This window comes from Perissodus microlepis, chromosome 9 (assembly GCF_051167445.1).
Source record: "Perissodus microlepis isolate ML-2025 ecotype Zambia chromosome 9, ASM5116744v1, whole genome shotgun sequence".
NCBI lineage: Eukaryota > Metazoa > Chordata > Actinopteri > Cichliformes > Cichlidae > Perissodus > Perissodus microlepis.
In genome coordinates, this window is record NC_140469.1 from 4,435,800 (window position 1) to 4,459,290 (window position 23,491).

The 23,491-nt window shown below is 43.3% G+C and overlaps 1 protein-coding gene across 1 annotated transcript in view; it reads left to right on the forward strand.

Moving 5' to 3' along the window:
* Nucleotides 1-21,559, forward strand: part of pde1ca (phosphodiesterase 1C, calmodulin-dependent a) — a 53,851-nt gene extending 32,292 nt beyond the window's left edge. The window contains exons 11-17 of the mRNA XM_084940355.1: nt 3,617-3,718; nt 4,068-4,188; nt 13,188-13,269; nt 15,252-15,372; nt 17,455-17,615; nt 20,717-21,016; nt 21,399-21,559. Coding sequence (XP_084796481.1) covers nt 3,617-3,718; nt 4,068-4,188; nt 13,188-13,269; nt 15,252-15,372; nt 17,455-17,615; nt 20,717-21,016; nt 21,399-21,559 — 1,048 coding nt within the window. The remainder of the gene's footprint in view (nt 1-3,616; nt 3,719-4,067; nt 4,189-13,187; nt 13,270-15,251; nt 15,373-17,454; nt 17,616-20,716; nt 21,017-21,398) is intronic.
* Nucleotides 21,560-23,491: the final 1,932 nt, after the last annotated feature.

Here is a 23,491-nt window from a genome sequence, read left to right on the forward strand (position 1 = left end):
ATAAGATCTCTGAGTGCAGACTGGATTACATCTTGGAAGGGCTCGCTCGGAATAACATCTCTGAGCGCAAATTCAATTCAATTCAAAATTTTATTCGCCACATGCAGTGGCAGGTTGCCCTGCAGTGGAATGAACCCGCCCCCCGACCTTACACACACAACACAGACATCACATGGGGATACAAGTCAGAGAACGGTTGCATTACAGAAAAACCACTGAAATGGACACTACAATGGGAAAAGTACAAGAGGAAAAAAAGAGACCTCTACTCATGCTGGGCTACAGGAGGACAGCATGAGAACAGGAAACAAAAAAACTCCTCTGCACAGAAAAGCACATAAATGTCCACAGTACAACATTATAGAGCACGTGACCACCAACAGGGTTGGGTAGGGGATAAGGAGTAATCCCAGGCAACACAGCAGCCATCCTGCCACTGCCCCGACTTTCCAGCGCGGGCCCAGACCCGCCTCGTGTTCCCAGGAGGCAATAAGCATCGAAGGCATTGGAAGGGGAAGGGGGATGTGTGAATGCTTATCAGTGTAAGTGTATGTGTGTGCGTGTCCATAGTTCAGCCGAGACGGTGTCCTTCACCCTATCAGGCTAAGTAAACAGTCTGCTAGCCAACCCAGGTGGCCTTGCATGGGATGGGAAGAATAGTCATCACACAGTCGTTATCAGGGAGTTTTTTTTCGGCTCCAGCCTTGGGCCCGTGCAGCTGGCGCCGTGGTGTCCGCATGTTGATGTTGTTGATTTTTCTTTTATGCGAGCAGCTCAGGAGAATTTTAAAGCTCTTCTTTAACACTCCGACACTGGTCTCTCAATCTCCCGTTGGAGAGCCGCGAGCCTCCCCGTGATGGTATCAAACTTCTGTTCCGTGGTGTTGTCATTCTTTTGATTCTGAGACCCCACAACTTTCGCTCAAGGGTCTCATTTTGAGCAGGCCTCTCTTTGATGTATCCCAACATACGCTCAATGGTGTTATTTTGAGTCTTCACGGCAGCTGTAAGCGTCTCCAAGGTGTTAACCATGCTGCGTTCATTGTGAGAGGTCGCGCCTCGTCCCATCGCTTCGATTCCAGCGGGCAGCCTTGAGGGGGTTTGAACAGCCGGTTCCGCTCTCTTAATTCTCCGATAAGCCAGGGCCAAGCCAGCTCCGATCAGCAAGAACCCTGTTATCATGGTTCCGAATAGGTAGATATCTTCAGCGTCCTCGATCGACAGTCCCGCCAGGCACATGACCCTCCAGTTCTGCCACCCGTCCATCGTGTATCCGGCAGGGAAAGTCCCTCCAGGGCACTCGGGCTCTCCCGAGCCCAGACTTCTCGTTGAGAAAAGGGTGTCAATAGCATTCAGAGACCAGTTGATCAAATCCATAATTCTCTTTTAGGTTTTAGAGAACGACAGTGGGAGACTGTTCAAGGGAAAGTAATACACACGAGACAAGAAAAGGACACAAGAGGCTAAGCAGGGAAGATAAGGGGAAGGAGGAGAGGAGAAAAGTGTGACCGCCTTCGCCAAGAGCCAAGAAGAAGAAGAAATTGGATGACATCTTGGGAAGGCTCACTGTGGTCGTGAGTTCTCAGAATCGGCTCTTTGAGCACAAGAATGACAACATCACAGAGCGCAAGTTTGATAACATCATGGCGAAGCTCGCGGCTCTCCAACGGGAGATTGAGAGACCAGTGTTGGACTGTTAGAACTGCTTTGAAAGTCATATGAGCTGTTCGCACTAAAGTAAAAAGCACCATCATTTCATGCGGATACCCTTTCGGCGCCAGCTGCGATCGCAAGGCTGGAGCCGAACAAAAACACCCTGATAACGACTGTGTTTAGTCTGTTCCTTCCCATTCCATGCAAGGCCACCTGGGTTGGCTGGTAGACTGTTTACTTAGCCTACATACATATACACTGATATGCACACACTCATCCCCCTCCCTTTCCAAACGCCTTCGATGCTTGTTCCCTCCTGGGAACACGGCGGGTCTGAGCCCGCGCTGGAATGGTAGCGCTGGGCAGGATGGCTGCTGTTTGCTTCGGATTACTCCTCACCCCCCACCCGACCCTGTGGCTTGTCACGTGTTCCATAATGTTGTGCTGTGGACATTTATGTGCTTTTTTGTGCAGAGGAGTTTTTTTGTTTCCTGTTCTCATGCTGTCCTCCCAGGAGCCCAGCATGAGTAGAGGTCTCTTTTTTTCCTCTTGTACTTTCCCATTGTAGTGTATATTTCAGTGGGTTTTTTTCTGTAACGCTACCGATCTCCGACCTGTATCCCCATGTGATGTCTGTGTTGTGTGTAAGGTCGGTGGGGGGGGTCCTATTTCACTGCAGTGCAACCTGAACGTGGCGAATAAAGCCTTGATTAATTGATTGATTTTTTTCATGTAAATAGACTGCGGACTTCACAGTCCATTTACACCTACAGGCCAGTGGTCACTCTTTTAATGATGAGGATTTGTGAGGAGGAACACTGGTTTGAGCAGCTAGTCAAGAAGGCCATATATGTGAAAAGGGAAAGACCATCTCTGAATCGAGGAGGGGGCCTAAGAGTACATCTTTCAATGCTGTGATTCCAGCCCTTCCCCAACTCTCTGTCAATGGCACTCATGGCCATTGATCACTTTGATCAATGATCAATGGGCTTTGATCAGTCGTTGTAGATGGTCATGAGAATTTGCAATGATCAAGGAATTGACCTCACAGCCCATTGTTCATTCAGTGGGCTGGTTTCAGTTATTGTGCAAATGTATTGTTTATAAGAATGGGGAAACCTGCAGTCAGCTGAGACTGAAGAAGTCACTTGGATGAGTGATGAAACGTTTCTCCCACTGAAAACTCTACGTCCAAAGGAACAAAATCAACCTTTTGGGATTTACTTAACTGTATGATTGAGCATGCATCAAGACATAAAATAAGGTGATATTTTAAAAATAATAATGATTATGTATTTCTATTTGTATTATTTTTCTGTTATTTTACCAATTTTGGTAATATAGCATACACCATTTATAGATTACCGTAGTTGTACCTTTTGGCATTTTACTAATTCTAGTAGATGTTATATACTCTTGAAAAAAATCATTCATATCATTTCCCCACCAAACTTCTATAATTTCACAACATACCTGTTAGTTAACAAACCCACATAAAATTACAGAAACTTCACTTCTTTTAGTAGCATTTTGGGGTCATTTTACGCTCAATGCACCAAATGTGCATTTGAATGTGTATTTACTGCACAAAATTAGAATTCAACAATTTTATCTTTTAAATAAACAAGGTAAAAATATATGAAATTATGTTAAACTTGCAACTGTATTTTTGCACTCTTTTTCTGTGTAAAAAGTTTATTTAAAAATGTAAAACATGTTTATTTACAGGTACAGTTTTTTTATTTTATTTTTCATTACTCATGTTAATTTACAGACTTTGACAGTTTTTTTAAAATAATCGTGTTGATATTTCACATATTTAAAAATAACAGGAAAATACTGTATCATTTATGAAAAATTCTGTTAAATGACAGATTTCAGATTCAGTTCCTGAATCCTAATCCTTTCAGGTTGCTATTATTTCTATTTTTGGAATATTTTACTTTCTACATTTATTTTTTCAGAGAACTGCGAGCCTTAGTAGTGGATATGGTATTGGCCACTGACATGTCCTGCCACTTTCAGCAGATCAAAGCCATGAAAAGCCTCCTGCAGCAGTCTGAGGCGTGAGTAATGGCTTCCAAACTCTTATTATAATCAGCAGTAATGTATGAAAGACTGGGATAAAGATATTTTTGTTAAATACTGTCAGCAACGTTAATGTGTAGCTATCATATTTGATGGATGTTTGCTGAAAATCAGGAAAATTCTGATCTTATTTACAGAGTCTCTATATCCAAAAGCCAATGGCCAATCTTTAGCTTTACTTTCAATAATTCTTTTTTCCCTTGGAAAAGATGAAACTGATTTAGCAATCATGGTTTCTCTCTAGATCTTACTCTTGGAAGTTTCATTGCACTCGAAAAGTACCAGTAGTTAGTCAACCACCAGTGACTAACTACTCTTTATTCACAGGATTGACAAACCAAAGGCTTTATCATTGCTGCTGCACACTGCTGACATCAGCCACCCTGCCAAATGCTGGGACCTCCATCATCGCTGGACAACATCCCTGCTTGAGGAGTTCTTCAGACAGGTAGTCACCTGAAAAATTAGCACCTACCTCCTAGTCCCTCTGTATAAAACCCCTAAGATTTGTGTATATAGACTGTTCCACGGACCCCCTCTAACCACTGCTAAGATGGTACATTCCTCCCATCCTTTGTTTGTGTTTGCGCTGGTTCACCGTGATAGCGCTGGTGGAGCTGGGCTGTTGTACTGAACATGTGTCGTGCGTGTGCGTGAATGATAAGTAAGTGCCTTGTATTTGTTTGTTCTATGGTTGTAACTTATCATATACTTGCCTATGTACATTGTGTGATGCTTTTATAGAGTTTTCCAGCGGTTTGTGTAGCCACGAGACACTGTATATTCACGCTGATTTGACCAAAATGGCGCCACCCTTGGGAACTGAGCTGCCCAAAGTAAAGATGGAGTCTATCCCTGTGCAGCAGCCCATTTGTGTCCACCAGGGGGTGGTGTTTAGTCATTTCTGTTCAACCCTTTCTGTATTATTTAGACCAGTTTGGTTGACTTTAATTGTTTGCTAATTGTAATTTCTGTTATTTTACAGAACCACACACATATATATACTCACACAAATTCACTTCTGGAGATGCTTTGGATTAAAGGAACCCTAATTATCATTGCTGTGGACCCTCTCTTTCATCATATAAATCACCTGTGCCTTCTGACCGAGGATAGGAAAATCCTGCTGTAATTTGCCAGTTTATTAAGCACACACATGTCCAGTTCAAGTGGTCCTTCGAGCCGGATTAATTACAGCTTTTCCTAACATGGCGACATCCCGATATGATGAAGAACAACAAGGTGCCCGGCCCAGGAGACCACATAGGGCTCCAAGATATCTGGATGACTTCATCTGGACCTATCCCCCACAGCCGACTAACCCAGTTCCACCGAATACTAACGCAGCTACTCCAATACACCAAACCGCTGGCATCGACGGCTCACCAGAGATGGAGAGAATAAGGAGGATGGAGCAGTGTGTTACTCAGGTACAGGAGCAGATGAGGGAGATACAGAGCGCTATACAAGTGTCTTTGAACTTTGGCCAAAGACCCCCCCAAGTACAGTTACAAACCCAGGTCCGGAGCCATAGTATGCCTTTACTAACTGTGGATAATAATCCTACACAAGCTCCTCCTATGGGCGGACTAGAAAACATCCCTCCCATATCTCCAGTAATACCTGGCCCTCAGTTTCATACTGTACAGCAGACCTCCCCTTCCACAGCTCATCATGTTGATAACCCTCAAATATTACAGTCAACAGCTCCTACTCTCCCTGTTAACCGACCTATTCCTCAGCCCCCTCTATACGTCCACTCTTCTATGCCATCAGCTGCTCAGCCAACACCAGTCGTACCCCGGTCTGCATTTACAGCAACAGATCAGCCACATCCTCCCTGGTATCAACAAAGAGACCTGAATCGGCAGTCATCAATCCCACAGTGGTCTGTGCCACACAGTGCTGCTCAGTTTAGTATCCCTGGCACTATGCAGTACCCTGTCACGCTGCCGCCTGGCATGCCCTCTCCAGGTTATCCGCCTTGGAATTCAGGCCCACCTCTCAGTCAGCCATACGTTACACCAGTGCTGCCACCTGCTGTTAGCTCACAGTATACCTATCAGCATCCTGCTCCAGCTGCACCGCCACCTGTCAGTTCACAGCATGATGTAATTCAGAGCAGCCCACAACACTCCTCATCCCTGCTTTCCTCTCAGAGACCGAACTTGATGGAGATGGCTATTTCCTCTTCTTATGGCATCCCTAAACCCAACCTGATCCGCTTCACCACAGGAAAAGAGAGTGATTTCCTGCTACTGAAGAAAGGTCTGGACGGAGTTTTGGGACCACACCCACATCTGTCTGAGGATTACAAATTCCAAGTACTGCTGGATCATCTAAAGTTTCCTCCTGCGTTTCAGCTTGCAAAGAGGTATGTGCATGACCCTATGCCCTTCACTAAAGCAATGCAGGCTCTACAGCAGCGCTATGGACAACCACGCCAATTAGTACAAGGTGAAATTAACAACATTTTGAGAGCTCCTACAGTGAAAGCTGGAGATGCACAGGGGTTTGAAGACTTTGCTCTATCAGTTAGTAGTTTGGTGGGACTACTAAACTCCATGGAAGGAGCTGCTAAGAGCGAACTAGAGTGTGGCTCCCATGTGGACAGGCTTTTGAGTAAACTCCCCTTCTCCTATCAAGACAGTTTTGCTGAATATTGTCTTGCAAAGGGCATCTTGCAGAGTGACTCAGCTAACACCTATACTCTCCCTGACTTTGCACAGTGGTTGGAGAGGAAGTCACAGGCCATACAGATATCACGAAGGGCTACAGAAAGCTACATATCTGATAAACCCCGCTCAGATCGTAGAGACAAGTCATGGGGCGACCGTGGCTCAGGGGGTTGGGAAGCGCATCTGTAACCGGAAGGTCGCCGGTTCGATCCCCGTACTCTCTGTCCTGGTCGTTGTGTCCTTGGGCAAGACACTTTACCCTACCGCCTACTGGTGATGGCCAGAGGGGCCGATGGCGCGATATGGCAGCCTCGCTTCTGTCAGTCTGCCCCAGGGCAGCTGTGGCTACAACCGTAGCTTGCCTCCACCAGTGTGTGAATGCGAGAGTGAATGAATAGTGGCATTGTAAAGCGCTTTGGGTGCCTTGAAAAGCGCTATATAAATCCAATCCATCATTATTATTATTATTATTATCACGACCATTAAAGACATCCTCATCAGTCTACTATGGCACTGACAAGCCTACAACACCGACGGCTAATACCACTTCAGCCCCTACTGACAGTAAAGAACCTATGAAAGGGAAGAAAAGAGAGAAATTTAAGCCCTACTGCCCCTTCTGTAGCAGTACAGAACATTACTTGAGTTCCTGTTCTGACTTCAGTAAGCTGAGTACTACACAGATTATTACGTGGATTAATGACAATAAGAGATGCTGGAGATGTGGTCGGAGTCACCAGCCTGACAGTTGCAATCTGAAGAAACCTTGTGCCACCTGTGGAGAACAACACCTGCAGATCCTTCATGAAGCTGCCTCCAGCTCAAACAGGAGTATCCTGACATTGAGTACAGCCTCCAGCATGGTGTATTTGGACCAAGTCCCTCATTCAGTTAGAGTCATGCTTAAAGTGGTCCCAGTTACCCTCCACAATAATGGGCGATCTCTGTCCACCTACGCCATTCTTGACGATGGATCAGAGCGGACTATTGTTCTATCTGCAGCGGTTCATTACCTGCAATTAAATATCACAGAGGAGTCCCTCAAACTACGAACCATCAGGCAGGAGGTGTCAGAGTTACAAGGCGCATCCGTTTCTTTTGAACTAAGCGCACCCAGCTCTCCCCAAATCAAACATCACATCAGACGTGTTTTTACTGCTAAAGAACTTAATCTGGCAAAACAATCCTGTCCAGTGGACATACTCCGTCAGAGATATCCACATCTGGCCGACGTTCCCATCAAAGCATTTAAGGATGTGCAGCCTATGCTTCTTATAGGCTCAGATAATGTCCAGCTCATCACCCCTCTGTCACCTGTCAAAGTTGGTCCACTAGGCAGCCCTGTTGCTGTCAACACTAACCTCGGTTGGGCCATCCAGGGCCCGGCTACCTTTCTACATCTACCTACTGAAGCTTCATGTCTGCACACATCCCTGTTACCAACTCCCTCTCAAGCGCTAAGACAGAACGTTGAGAAGCTGTGGCAGTTAGATGTGCTCCCCTTTCGATCAGAGAAAGAGGTAACTCGCTCTAAACAAGACAAAGAGGCACTGGAGTTACTGCAGAAAACCACAGAACGTGTACAGGTGGATGGAATAGCTCGCTAAGCTACTCCTCTGCTCCGCCGCAGAGACTCCACTAAACTACGAACTGACCATGACGCAGTGATGGCTCTCCTTCGGTCCACAGAGAAGCGCCTGATTAAAGATCCCGATCTAGCGGCTGTGTACAATGCAGAAATACACAAACTGGAACAAGCAGGTTATGTAAGAAAACTCACTCCCGAAGAGGCAAACCGCACAGATGAATCCTGGTTCATTCCCCATCATATTGTGCATCATAACAATAAGCCTAGGATAGTTTTCAACTGTTCCTTCCAATACAGGCAAGACTGCCTTAACGATCAGCTGCTACCAGGTCCAACTCTCGGTCCATCCTTAATAGGTGTCCTGTTGAGATTTAGGGAGCACCCTGTTGCTGTGAGTGGGGACATACGAGGTATGTTCCATCAGGTGCGGCTTCTTCCGCATGACCGGCCCCTGCTGAGATTCGTGTGGAGAGATATGGAAAGAGATCGGAGCCCGGACATTTATGAGTGGTGTGTCCTGCCCTTTGGAACCACATGCAGCCCCTGTTGTGCCACGTATGCCCTTCAGCGCCATGTGCAGGATCATAAAGATGGCAATGAACAAGTACTAGACTCCGTGCTGCGCTCATTTTATGTCGATAACTGTTTGCAATCTCTGCCCTTTGCTTTGCAGGCACGACCACTTGTCGATAACATCAGAGAGTTGCTATCTACTGGTGGTTTCGAAATCCGACAGTGGGCCAGTAACTACCCAGAGGCCATTGCTCATCTCCCCTCTGAAGCAAAGTCCCCTACCTGCGAGCTGTGGTTGACTGAACACCAACCAGATCCCCAAGAACCAACCTTAGGCTTGGCATGGCACTGCTCCACAGACCAGATCGCCTACAGATGTCGGCCAGTGGTTCCTCAGGAGTCAACCATGAGAAACATCTACAGCATCCTCGCCTCTCAATATGACCCACTGGGTTTCATCATCCCCTTCACGACCCGGGCAAAGGTTATTGTTCAACGTCTGTGGCAGAACGACAGGAACTGGGATGATCCCATCGAGGGCGAGTTACTCCAGCGGTGGCAAGAGTGGGTGAGTGAGCTACAGTATCTACCAGAAATCTGTCTGCCTAGATGCTACACAGCCCCAGCAACCCAAGAGGGAACTTTCCAGCTGCATGTATTCTGTGATGCATCAGAGAGTGCTTACGGAGCAGTGGCATATTTGAGATTTAAATCAACAGAACATGAGGTCCATACTGCCTTTATCATGGCCAGATCATGTGTAGCCCCCCGCAAGAAACTGTCAATTCCCCGTTTAGAGCTGTGTGCCGTACTGGCTGGCGCACAACTGTCTAGACTCCTCCTCAGTGAGCTTACTCTGCCCATTAGTGAGACTACTTTATGGACCGATTCTACCACTGTGTTGAACTGGATCCAGTCCGAGTCCTGCCACTATAAAATGTTTGTAGATACTCGTATTGCCGAAATACAGGAGCTGAATGAGGCCGCCAGCTGGAGGTATGTCCCCTCGGCTTTGAACCCAGCAGATGACATCACCTGGGGAAATCCATTACGTGAGCTGTCAAAACCTAGCCAGTGGATGGATGGGCCCCCCTTCCTGAGACAAGCATCCGAGCAGTGGCCAGCACGACCTACTGTGAGTACAGACACTGAAGATAATACTGAGTTAAAGAAATCAGCTTTCTGTGCCTATGTCACTACAGATTTGGCACAGTCTGATCCTGCATACAACACCTGGGCTGATTTGGTGCAGGCCACCTACCTGTCTTCTCACGGGGCGGCTGTCCTCCCTATGTCAGCGGCACAACGACTAGAGACAGAAGTTCAAATTCTCAAACAGGCACAACAAGATAGCTTCCCTGTTGAAGTACACACACTTAAATCTGGGAAAGAGGTGTACAAAGACAGCAGACTGAGCAACCTTTCTCCCGAATATGACAGTCAGCTTGGCCTCATACAAGTAGGTGGACGTCTCCGGCGAGCAGAGCAGATGGATGTTGACACTCTGCATCCTATCGTGTTGTCACCAGACCATCCTACTACTCAGCTCATCATCAAAGACTATGATACACATCTCCTGCATCCTGGCCCAGAACGTGTCTTTGCCGAATTGAGACGCAGGTATTGGATTTTAAGAGGCAGACAGGCCATAAGGAAGCATCAGTATCGCTGTTTGGAGTGTAAGAAGTGGAGAGCCAAGCCTGTTTCACCGAAGATGTCTGATCTCCCTGCTACCCGCTTGCGATTAAATCAGCCGCCATTCTGGTCCACAGGAATTGACTGTTTTGGCCCTTTCACTATAAAGGTAGGGAGGAGACAAGAGAAACGGTGGGGCATTATATTTAAATGCCTTACGACCCGCTGCATTCACCTCGACCTTCTCACTGGTATGGACACTGACTCCTTTCTCATGGCTCTGCGCAGATTTATTGCTCGAAGAGGAAAACCCTTTGAAATACTGAGTGATCAGGGCACCAATTTCAGAGGAGGAGACAGAAAGCTGCAGGAGGCATTCAAAGCGATGGAGCCACGACTACAGGAGAAGCTCAGTGAACAGGGCATCACTTTCCACTTCAACCCTCCGCATGCTCCACATTTTGGGGGAGCCTGGGAACGGGAGATCCGTTCAGTCAAATCTGCACTTCAAGTTGCTCTCAAAGGTCAAGCGGTGCCAGAGGATTTGTTGCTTACTGTTCTTATTGAAGTAGAGGGCATACTTAATTCCAAGCCACTGGGATACGTTTCCTCGGATATTGCAGATGTTGATCCGATCACGCCAAATATGTTGCTCATGGGGCGGCGTGATGCTTCCCTTCCCCAGGCAGTTTATGGCAACAGAGAAGAACTTGGACTGCAGCCTCGCCAGAAGTGGAACCAGACTACTCCACCTTTGAGAGTGGGACAGACTGTCATGGTGGTGGACTATCAGCTCCCACGGGCTTCCTGGCCCGTAGGACAGGTAACACAGGTGTTTCCCAGCCCGGATGGACAGGTGCGAGTAGCTGAAGTCGCCATTGGGGAACATAAATACCAACGGCCTGTGTCAAAACTTATCACTTTACCTGAACTGTCAGCTGAATGTCCTTAGTTATATTCACATGGTTTTTTTTAATGTTTACTAATGTGCTATACACATTAGGGGGCGGCTGTATAAAACCCCTGTGATTTGTGTATATAGACTGTTCCACGGACCCCCTCTAACCACTGCTAAGATGGTACATTCCTCCCATCCTTTGTTTGTGTTTGCGCTGGTTCACCGTGATAGCGCTGGTGGAGCTGGGCTGTTGTACTGAACATGTGTCGTGCGTGTGCGTGAATGATAAGTAAGTGCCTTGTATTTGTTTGTTCTATGGTTGTAACTTATCATATACTTGCCTATGTACATTGTGTGATGCTTTTATAGAGTTTTCCAGCGGTTTGTGTAGCCACAAGACACTGTATATTCACGCTGATTTGACCAAAATGGCGCCACCCTTGGGAACTGAGCTGCCCAAAGTAAAGATGGAGTCTATCCCTGTGCAGCAGCCCATTTGTGTCCACCAGGGGGTGGTGTTTAGTCATTTCTGTTCAACCCTTTCTGTATTATTTAGACCAGTTTGGTTGACTTTAATTGTTTGCTAATTGTAATTTCTGTTATTTTACAGAACCACACACATATATATACTCACACAAATTCACTTCTGGAAATGCTTTGGATTAAAGGAACCCTAATTATCATTGCTGTGGACCCTCTCTTTCATCATATAAGTCACCTGTGCCTTCTGACCGAGGATAGGAAAATCCTGCTGTAATTTGCCAGTTTATTAAGCACACACATGTCCAGTTCACCCTCCATTGACACTTTATTGTGTAAAGGAAGTGGGAGCCATACTATAATGATGATAACCTTTTATCGGACACATAAAATAAACAAACCAATATATACATATACACAGATAGCTGGATATACTTGTACACACACATGCTCAAACAAAATTTCTGTGACATGAAATAACCACTCAATCATCAAGTCAAAAATGGAACAGAAGTATGTACAGACTTATTTACACCTTGCCCATCTACTGAAGTAAGGACCCTAGAAGTTTTCATATGCTGCCAAAAAAGAAACAAACAAATAAAAAAAACCTTGAGCTTTGTTTTGCTGTAATCTGCATCTGCAATTACACTATAGTCACACACAGGAAAACAATTAATGTTTAGGACTGACTGCAAAAATAGGAATATTAATCTACTGCAGTTCTTTAATTAAACTTAAACACTTCACATGTGCAAGTTGTATTACAGCTGAATATGGTATTTCAGAAAGCTATGAGTAATGTTATTGCAACTTAATTATTTGACCACAGTAGTTTACCATGCAGATAACATTACTCTTCAACAGCCAACTAGACATAGGGTCTCCTATTGTGGTGGATTCTGTTTCCCATTTCAGTCGATGTGGTTTTCAGAGGAGGCTTGCATTCCGTCTCAGTTCATAGTGTCTAATAAAAGGCATAAAATAAAAGAACTTTTATTTTATAAAGGTTTTTAAGTCACTTCATTACTTTTCTAATTCAATAGAATTAAAAACAGTGTTTCAGGGAAATTGCATTGGTTAGTTGTACACATAATAACTCTTACATATACACATGCAGATATACATTCATCCCCCCTCCCCTTCCAAACGCCTTCGATGCTTATTCCCTCCCGATGCAGACGGTGGATCAAAGGGGACAAGCGCATATGCTGCAGGCCCGGATGCGCTGTCTACACTGGCTGTCTCTCACCTTTTACCTTTCCCTGTTGCTTGTCATGCGTTTCAATGGTGTATTAAGATTTTTTCATGTGCTATGCGCTGAGGAGGTTTTTTTTCTGTTCTCAAACTGATCTCCCAGTAGGAGCTCAGTCTGGAGGGAGTTCTTTTTTCTCCTTGTCCTTCCTGATGTTGTGCATTTTTCCATTGTTCGGTTCCGGGTCGCTGCTCGTGCGGCTGACCGGCCAGCTAAAGTAACAGCTGTCTAGCCTGACCTGTCTCCCCAATGTGATGTTTGTGTATTGTATGTACGGTCGGCAAGGTCAGTCTCTCTTAATTGCCCCTTGGGGATAAATAAAGTCGTCCGAATTTGAATTACAGTGTACATTATTGAGGCCAACTGTCTTTGTAAACATAGCGGTGTCATTTGTTTTCAGGGAGATAGGGAAGCGGAGCTGGGTCTACCTTTCTCCCCTCTTTGTGACCGCAAATCCACCATGGTGGCCCAGTCCCAAATAGGTAAAGTTCTTAAATACAGTTAATGCTTCTTTCTAAAGGATTAGCATATTTTGGATACATTTTAAGTTTTGTCAAGTAGCAGTCAGTGACCAATAACAGCCAAGTGAATATAATAATATTTTTTCAAGTTCGTTTATGGAAGAATTGCAGTGCCTACAGATAAATGTGGAATCTGAATATCATGAAACAAAAATACTAGTAAGTCAAAAGAGTTAATATTCAATTCAGTTTCAATTTTCAATTAAATTGTATTTATACAGTGCCGTATACAGTATACAGTTATTTATACAGTCTAAGACTGTCTAAGACTGTATAAATGTAATGAAATTTATAAAGTTATGTTTATGTGTGTCAGTCCAGTCTGTGAGTGTTCAAGAGTCTGGGAGAAGAAACTGTTTCACAGTTTGGAGGTAAGAGAGGCTCCAATGAGCTTCTCAGCTGTTCAGCTGAAATATACCATTTATAAAGCTCTCACCGTTTTTTGGACAGCCAGCAATTTACCACCCGCTGCAGCTTCCTCTTATCCTCCACAGTATAACAGTTGAACCACAGTGTGCAGCAGTAGGTCAGAAGGCTCTCAATGGTGGATTGGTAGTAGTTAATTAGCAGTCTGCTACTGCATCAAGACGTAAGCACAGTAGAGTCAGGAGGAAGGGCTGATCAAAGTGCGCGTACGTTAGATAAGCAATATTTTTGACAGACATGTTTCTGAACAAGAGCAACTCACTGAAAATAATGCAGAAAAGTAAAATATCAGTCCTATAAAAGTAGTATAAATACACCCACCGCTATTACTTAGGCCCCTGTACTCAGTGGAGCTGAACAGAAGCCCCTGATACACCACCATTTATGTTGTAAATTGTTTTTCCCCACCCGGCAATACTACCTTGTAATAACCTCTGGTTATGGACAATGTTCCCTCTAATTTTTCATGTATCTGAGCAAACACACAAACTCCCTGAGCGGTCGCTTGGACCACTGTGAGCAACAGCAGACGTGTGCACTGTGGTCACACCAGCATCGAATCCATCCAAGTTACATGGTTTATTAAAATAATCAAATTACAGCATTTACATTTACGTTAGATTACTTTTAATGAAGTACTTTAGCCCAGCGGTCCCCAACCCCCGGGCCTCGGACCGGTACCGGTCCGTCAGTCGTTTGGTACCGGGCCGCAAGAGTTGAGGCTCAGGTCTGAAATGTACAGTTTTCAGGGTTTTTATCGGTTTTCAGCGTTATTTTGTTATCGTTTTTATCGTTTACTCGGTTTTCCTTGGTCTTTTCACGTGTGTTATGAATAAATTTTCTTTTTTTCGGTACCGGTGCTAGTTTTATTTTGTTGTATTTATCCGCGACACCTTAAAGGCCGGTCCATGAAAATATTGTCGGGCATAAACCGGTCCGTGGCGCAAAAAAGGTTGGAGACCTCTGCTTTAGCCCACTTATGAAAATTTAAAAAAAGTCTTCTTCATGACCTGTGTAGTATGTTAACACTATTGGTAAAATTAACTTGAACTCCAATTTTGAAAACACAATTTTCTTTTTTCTTTTTTTTTTTTTATAAAGTTCTGACTTGTATTATGAGTAAACGTCGCAAATCTCTCATATCTCAAAACACCGCCATAACTCCTAAAACTTCCCCCCCTTCCTAAACAACTAAATGCCATGTTGCCATATCATTTTTTGATTGGTCGACAGTTTGCATTACAGGTTGTAATTATACATGATCAATTTGTCGTTCTCTTAGGGGCTGCTAATAATTGGTACTTGATCAGGAATTCTTGTCCCTAACTTCATAGGTTTGAAAATGTGATGAATCTATGATTCTGCTTCCTTCTTCCATGTGATTATTCACATGATGAAACTAACTATAAATGTCAATTTTTGTGTGTAATATAGAAGGCTCTAATAAACATTTGTTTCTTGAATTAAGTGGAAGAATTTAAAAAAACTGTGCCAATTATGAATGTCTGTTTTTGTAGGATTCATTGATTTCATTGTGGAGCCAACATTCACTGTGTTGACAGAAATGATCGAAAATATTGTGACACCACTTATCGAGGAGACCTCTCGCTCTGAATTGCCTGTCTTCAGACAGTACAGGTGATCCACACAAAATTCTCACTTTCAGTGCAGTCTCATTATTTGTTAATGTGTGTGAATCTGTCTCAGTTACTGTGTGTACTCTATATAAAAACCAGTACAACTACTCTGAATCTATATAAAAGTATTGTCGGGCTATAGGCCAGAGAAAAATGGAGAGTAATACAAACTTATAAGGCACCTGTGCTACCGGACTTCTCTTCATCCAGAATCCCCTAAAGTGGACATTAGTGTGAAATGCCATTGTGGGGGTTGATGCCAATTCAAGTATAGGCATCAACCCCCACAATACCACAATGCCCACAAAGCCTCTTTTTGAAATGCAAGAGCAAAAAGTAGAACTGGTTAACTTAAAATACAGTTCTACCACCTAAAAACATTTCTGTTTAGCTTTTACATTAGGTCAATAAACATTTATTTTTAATTGAGAACATTTGTCTCTCAATGGTGTATTAACAAAGAGACTGATTAATATATAGTACCATTTGACTCTGAGCACTTAAAGTGCTTAATACAACTTGCCTTATTCACCCATTCATACAAGAACTTCTTCTATGCTTGCTATCTAATGTTCACACTCCGATGGATGCGTTGGAGAGTATCTTGCACAAGGATATTTGCAAACTCCAGAACCCAGGGATTGAACCAACAACCTTCCAAGTAGTAGAGCACCTACTCTACCCCCTAAGCTACAGCCACCACTGTAGCGCTGGGGCTCTTACATGTAATCTTTTTCAATATAATAGCTTTTAACTCAAAAGTACAGTTTTTAAATTTAATGTTGCTTAAACAACAAAGTAATAAAAAAATAAATCTATCTGATCGAGAAATCACTCATCTTTGGAAAAAGAGAGTTTATTACAGAGAAATGGCTCTTTCCAAAATAAAAGCTATACTATGCCCTTCTTCTGGGCTATACTCTCAGCAGCATATTAAACATATCAGGCCCCCATAAGGAGCATCATGTGCTAACGGCTGTCTAAATGACTCGGGTAAAGATTGTAGCATGCGTGCTTGTTGTTTTTGTCTGCTTCCACTTGTCTTTGCACTAGGATGATATCGGTGTAAATGTGCAGTCATATTCATTGTGTTCCCACTAGTGCTGTCAGCGTTAATCTCGTTGAAATGACATTAACGCCACAACACGGCAAATCTCCGTTAACGAGCTACCGCGGATCGCCCCGTGCGTGGGGCTGGATGGCGTCAACACGTGCGAGCAAACTGCACTAACGCACTAGTTCCCACCAATTGAGCATTGCGTGGCACATCCAACATACTGTTTTACTTTTGTTCATGACGCGCTTACCTTTAGGGTCATACGTCACATGAAGACCAAAATAGTTCCAAACGCCAGATCTGATTGAGGGTGGGGGAGGTTCAATTTGCCATGTTGCAACGAGCTTAGCTTCTGTCTCGCTAGCTGGCGCTGCGCTCAGTGGATCTGCGCTCGACAGTGCAGCCTAGGCGGATAAGTCGAACGCAGATCCACTGAGCTCTCAACACAGACAGCATCGTCAGAAGAAAAGTTGATAAAATAAATTAAAAATTTTGTATTGTTCGATACATATGCGTACCAAACCGAAATCACTGTATCGAACGGTTCAATATCGATACGAGTATCGTTTCACCCCTAATATATATCTATATCGCTCTATATATACCTAGATAGATAGATAGAGTTACAGTTAAATTTACCATTTACTAAAATGCATTACTTACTTATTATTTTTTGTCTATGTAGGCAAGACAGTTGGCGTCGTAAGCCACCTGTTCAAAGATGGTCATTCACAGTGGACCTTTAAAACCTACTGTCTTCTTGGTCTAAAATGTGAACATTGGCATCCTCAAAAGACTGATCTTTTTCCTTTAAACGGGACAAGACTTGGCTGTCCATCTGAATCTCAGATGAGAGATGAAATGTTTTCGAGGAAACTTAAAGAAGTCCAGACGCTTTTCTTTTCAAGCTCCCTAGACTCCGTCCTTTAAGTTTACTGTTGGCTAATTTTTACCATTAACTGCAGTAACTAACAACTACTCACTATGTTTAACTATATTTAACATTACACTTATGTCCTGTCATAGTTTCAACAGTACTGGAAGTGACGGAAAGCAGTCCAGCATGAAGAGTACACACTCAGAAGGCAGCTGCTCTCTGACCACAGTGGACTTCAAAGGTTTCAGGTGTACATGGAATCAAAAAATTCATCAAAACAGGGAGACATGGAGGGACCAAGCAGGAAAAGGTAGCTGGAACACAATATAACTGATCTTTAGAATACACTTCCATTTTTGCCTTGAAATCCAGATTTTCTAATTCAAATTTATGAACTGCAGGTTAGGCTGTCTTCTTCCCACCGTCCAAGCACAGGATGTTCAATGTACTGTCATTCATAGGGTTTCAGACACTGTGGTTTTAATTAGAAGAGGCTGTGTGTGAACATTAATGTTATATACCTTATGCATTTAATCTAAGATAAGTTTTCAGGAGAATGGTTTTTCCTCCACTTCAAAAGCATGCACAATGCAGAGCAGCTACTTTTAACTTTACTCCCGAAAAGGTTGATGATCTTGTTAATAGTGTTATATGCTCACTGCATACAAGCTTGGATACTGGGGCTCCTCTTAAAAGGAAGGTAACAAACCAGAGATGCTTGACTCCCTATAGCTCAAAAATATGGACCTTAAAAGAGATGATTCATAAGCTAGAGAGGAAATTGTGTTGCACTCTTTGTTTGGCCTGTAAAAATACTTTTCCAGGCTAGGACATCTTACTATTTGTCTCATATTGAGGAAAACAGGAAGAACCCCTGTTTTTTGGCAGCAATTTAGACAGTCAGTTAACTCTGTTGAGCCAAATACTCCTTGAACTTTAATTCAGTTTTATTTATATAGAACCAAATTCCAACAAGTGCCACCTCAAGACACTTTATGTTGTAGGATAAAAACCCTACAATATTCGGGAGAAAAACACAACAATCTGATGAGTCCACTTGGCAACAGTGGGAAAACCTCTAGCAGCCTGAACCTTGCAGCCTAACTAGAGAGAATTTAGGTCACCTGATTCAGCTTTATCAAAAAGGACGGTTTTAAGCCGAATTTCCCATTCTAATTTTAAATCCTGCAGTTTCAGAGCAAAGACCTCTGTCAAGTTGATATGGGACTATGGGGTCTTTAAGAGAAAATGGGGCCTGTTTATTCAAGGCCCTGTATGTGAGGAGATGGATTTTAAATTTGATTCTGGATTTAATAGGGAGCATATAGAGAGAAGTCAATTTGGTACAAATATGCTCTTTCGAATCCCTGTCAGACAAGATGTCTATAATTTAAGAGATTATAGCAACACAACTCAGCAACTCAGCAACACACTTCCTGTACAATGGGTGGAGCCCTCCAGAGCGCGGCCTTGAGTTAATGGTGAAACCGCTCGCACAGCCCATTGGCTTGCGGGTGGTAAGCCGTGGTTTGATGGCCTGACGGCCTAGGCCGTCAGCCATGGCAGACCAAAGCTACGAAACAAACCGGGGGCCCATGTCCGAGGTAATGTCAGCGTGGGAGGGCCTCCGTCCACCATGTTGTGCGGGCCAACACAATCAAAAGGTGTGTGAAATCTTGTGACTGCGGCAGAGGGCCGACATGATCAAAATGCCTACCAGGGACACGGAAGGGTTCGAGGGGCTCCTGTGTGTGTGTCTATCAATCTTTGCATGTTGGCATGGAGCACACGCCGCTGCCCAGTCCTTCACCGATTTGCGAAGGCCCGGCCAAATGAACGTGGCACTCACCAGCTTAAACGAGGCCCGGACGCCTGGAGGAGAGAGGGCATGTATTGAGTTGAAAACACAACGACACCATGAAAGGGGATCCACTGGGTGTGAGCAGCCGGTGGAAACGTCACAAAGCAGGTGAGGACCTCCCTCCCATATGGACCTGCCCTCCAGCACGAGGCCCTTTCTCCAGCTTTTCGGCTCGCTCCATGTTGGAGAGGGCGTAGCGCCGAAGAAGGATCTCTTTAAGGGTGGGTGGGTCCCAGAGGAGGGTCATCGCACGATGGTTAGCTAGCGGGTTGAGCGAGCCCACCACATGGTGATACTTTGTATCATCAGTCAAGATGCCGCGAAGGGCAAACTGAGCCTCCATGTGCACGAACCACGACGGGGGATCATGGAGCCAAAAGTCCGGCAGCTTAAGCGCCACAGCAAACACAGCTGCAGCAGGAGGCGAAGGGCCGGCGGTCGCTGATGCATCCAGAGTGGAGCGGGCATCATCTTCATCTCGTAAGATGTTCAAGTCAGGGGTCACCAATGTGGAGGTAAACACAGACAACACGAGAGCTCGCACTTTATTCCAACTCCAACTTTATTCTTGTCCTAACAACAACTAACTACATTGTGCCACAAAACTCAGCAACACAATTTCTGTATCTGATTTCTTATTCAAATAATCAACCACTGAGGGAGTAAGTGTTTAGTTAGCTGGTCTGCATTGTGTTGACACATGATATTAAAGGAAGCTAACAGTGGAGAAATTCCATCCTTATTTTTTGCTACAGGACTTTCAGAAAGACTGCTACTGTAATGAAATGTATTCCCCACTGTTATATAATCAATTATTGTAAATATTATTAAGAAACAATCACACAAAAAGATTTTCACTTAAAGATTTAACTATATACTGTATTATTTTCTATGCTGTATATCAGAATAAGGTCTGGAGTTCGTGATGAGTGGTGGGTTCGCATTTTGAGACAAGCTAAATGATTATAACAATAGAATCATTAAATCCAAGGTTAGGGCTGTTGTTTTTAGCATCTAGATGGATGTTAAAATCACTTACAATAATTTTTTATTTTTTAGAACAGAGCAATAAATCGGCAAATTGTCTGAGAAATCAGATAGAAACCGAGTACAAGGTGGACAATCAGTAGCAACTGAATTTAGCTGTTGTTGAAGTGTATTCTGTTTTCACAGCGATCCCAATGATGCATCCCAATGATGCTTTAATAAGTGCTGATATTTACATTCGCTTTCTCTCCTCTTGATCTTTCTAAATTAACATAAATAATATATTTCTCTAAACCATAAATATGTCTTCTAGATCCATTCCTACAGGAATGTTCAAATAGGTTTTGCTACTACTAAAAATTAGATGCAGATTATTGTGTAGGTACATAGTGAATGTAGGATCTACTGTTGTTGTGATTTGGCACTATATAAAAAAATGAATTGAATTGAAAAAGGTAAGTGAACATGAAATGCTTATTGGATTGTAATGAAATTGAACGGAATATCTGTCAGTGTCAAGCCGTCTGAATTAAATGAAACACAATTTTGTTTGGGTATATCAGTTGTAGACGTGGAGGTAAAGGTCACCGAGATGCCAGAGGAACATAGCCAAGAAGACAAAGAGACAAACGGTGGAAAAGACACAAGCACAACTGTTGACGGAGCCAACATGGGACAGGGGAAAATGAAAAAAGAATCCGTGGGACAAGAGGTGCAGAACAGGAGACAGCAAGAAGAAAGAAAGACTAAAGATGAAAGAAACAATAATCAGGCTCAGTCTTCAAGCATTCTGCTGAAATCAGTCCCTGATGCCATAAAGAAGTCACCTGATGGACACATGAAGAAGCAGCAATCCCAGAATGGTACACACCTCTGAGTTTTATTGTTATTTTTTATATTGAAAGCACCTAATTAAACTGATAAGAATAGATACAACTTTACCTTTAATTCACAAAATAAATTCTATATGTATTTATAGTATATATTTTACACCATATTACATCTACATTAAAATTTAATGTTAATGATATTATGTTAGTCTGATTAGGGTTAATCTCACAAAGTTTCTATAATTAAAAATAATATGAATAATAGTAACATCCGGGTAAAGGTCTATTAAGATTGAAGTTCTGTTTTTCAAGAGTGATCTGGCTAAGAGGCCATTTAACAATTTGTTTAACATACTGTTGTTACACATAAGTGCACACAAACGCCTTGAGTATGAATTATATTTTGCCTCCACAGACCCTCAAACTGTTTTCCCTCTGATTCATTATTGCAAAACACCCACCTATTGTGCCAGCTCCTACAGACTCATCAGGGCAAAAGTCATAGAAATATGGCCTATTGATGCCAGGACAAAAGCCAGGAGACTGCAACGCTTCTACTTGCATCGACGGAAATAACTTTGTAAGTTTGAAGTGTATAATAATGGCATATTGTGTGATGTACTCCTTCATCACTCTGCTTCAGTTTTTCCTTTGTGAATAAACTCAGAATTCCTTTCTCAGTACAAATATAATTATTTGCACTTAGTTTCCTTATTTGTATTATTGTAGGGTCTTTGCCTTATATTAAATGAATTTTATTATTATTATTATTATTGTTAAGAACTTAAGTTATTAAGATCCAATGAAAAAAAAATTATGCTGCAATTTACACCATGGATACTATGTTTTTGTTTTTGTTGCTAATAAATTTCCCTATACCACATCCCATAGCTTGTGAACTTTCCTTTTTGGTAAAGCATATAGTTAAGGCTGGACCAGATGAGCCTGAATCCTCCCTTAGTTATGCTGCAATAGATGTAGGCTGCCGGGGGATTCCCATGATGCATTGAGTTTTTCCTTTCCAGTCACCCTTCTAACTCACTATGTGTTAATAGATCTCCCTGCATTGAATCATATTTGTTATTAACCTCTGTCTCTCTTCCACAGCATGTCTTTATCCTGTCTTCCTTCTCTCACCCCAACCGGTCGCAGCAGATGGCCCCGCCCCTCCCTGAGCCTGGTTCTGCCGGAGGTTTCTTCCTGTTAAAAGGGAGTTTTTCCTTCCCACTGTCACCAAAGTGCTTGCTAATAGGGGGTCATATGATTGTTGGGTTTTTCTCTGTATCTATGAAGCGCCTTGAGGCGACTTTTGTTGTGATTTGGCGCTATATAAATAAAATTGAATTGAATTGAATTGAATTTCATCTGAGGTCAATATCAAAATGTTGTTACCAAATGGAGAGCTTGAACAGGGGGAAGGAAGTGGTGTTTTGCGGGACTGCCTGACATAATTTTGGATGGATTTCTATGACAGCTGCACATTGGGAGTTGAGGTGAAAGCCCCATTCATCCGGCATGACTTTCAGTGTGAAGAATGGCAGGCTATAGCTAGAGTGTTTGTTGTAGGGTGGAAACAAGCTGGTTACTTCCCAGTGAAGCTTGCAATACCCTTTCTGGAGGAGATATTGTACGGCTCGACAACCAGTAGTTTAAAAGATTCCTTTCTTTTGTACGTCTCACAAGAAGAGCGATCTGTTCTCCTGAAGGCTTTGGATGACTTCAATTCAGTGGATACAGATGAATTGCTGGAAGTACTTGGTGCACATGAGTGCAAGCAGGTTCCTACCAAGGACACACTGCTCCCTGTTTTGGCACAGATAGGACACAAAGTACTTATTCAGGCCCCAATGTTTGTAATCAAGTGCTGGCATCCCGTTGTGGGTTCTGTAGCTGGTTTACTCCCACCAGAAGGACTGCATCATTTCATTGCAGAAAAAAAACCAACTGTAAAAACAGTGAAGGAGCTTCTAATCTATCCAGAGGAGATGACAGCTGCCCAGTCAACAGTTTCTCGTTACCTGAAAAGGTACATTGGAGATATTGATTTCAATTATCTTCAGCTTTTCCTGCGGTTCTGTACAGGATCCTATCTGTTGGATAAAGCCATACTAATTGAGTTCATAGAAACTACAGATTTCCTCCACAGACCACAATCCCACACATGTGGATGTGTACTAAAGCTGCCCCTTGGTTATCACAGCTATCCAGACTTTCGCAGTGAATTTAACAGCATTCTCACAAGCTCTATGTGGGTGATGGATGTGGTGTAGGTCAGTGTTACCCAACCTTGGTCCTCAAGGCACGCTGCCCTACACGGTTTTCCACCCTAACAGTTCATAGAAACACGGGTGTAGTTAACAGTAACATGAAGGAATGAATGTGACTGTTCAATAGACTGGGTGGTTAAGTTCTCTTAACAGTGTAGCCCATTGTGCCTTTTTCATGTGCAGCCTTTTTTTCATCTGGTCTGTAAGTGCTTTCTTAGTTTCTCCCCCCAATTAAAATAGT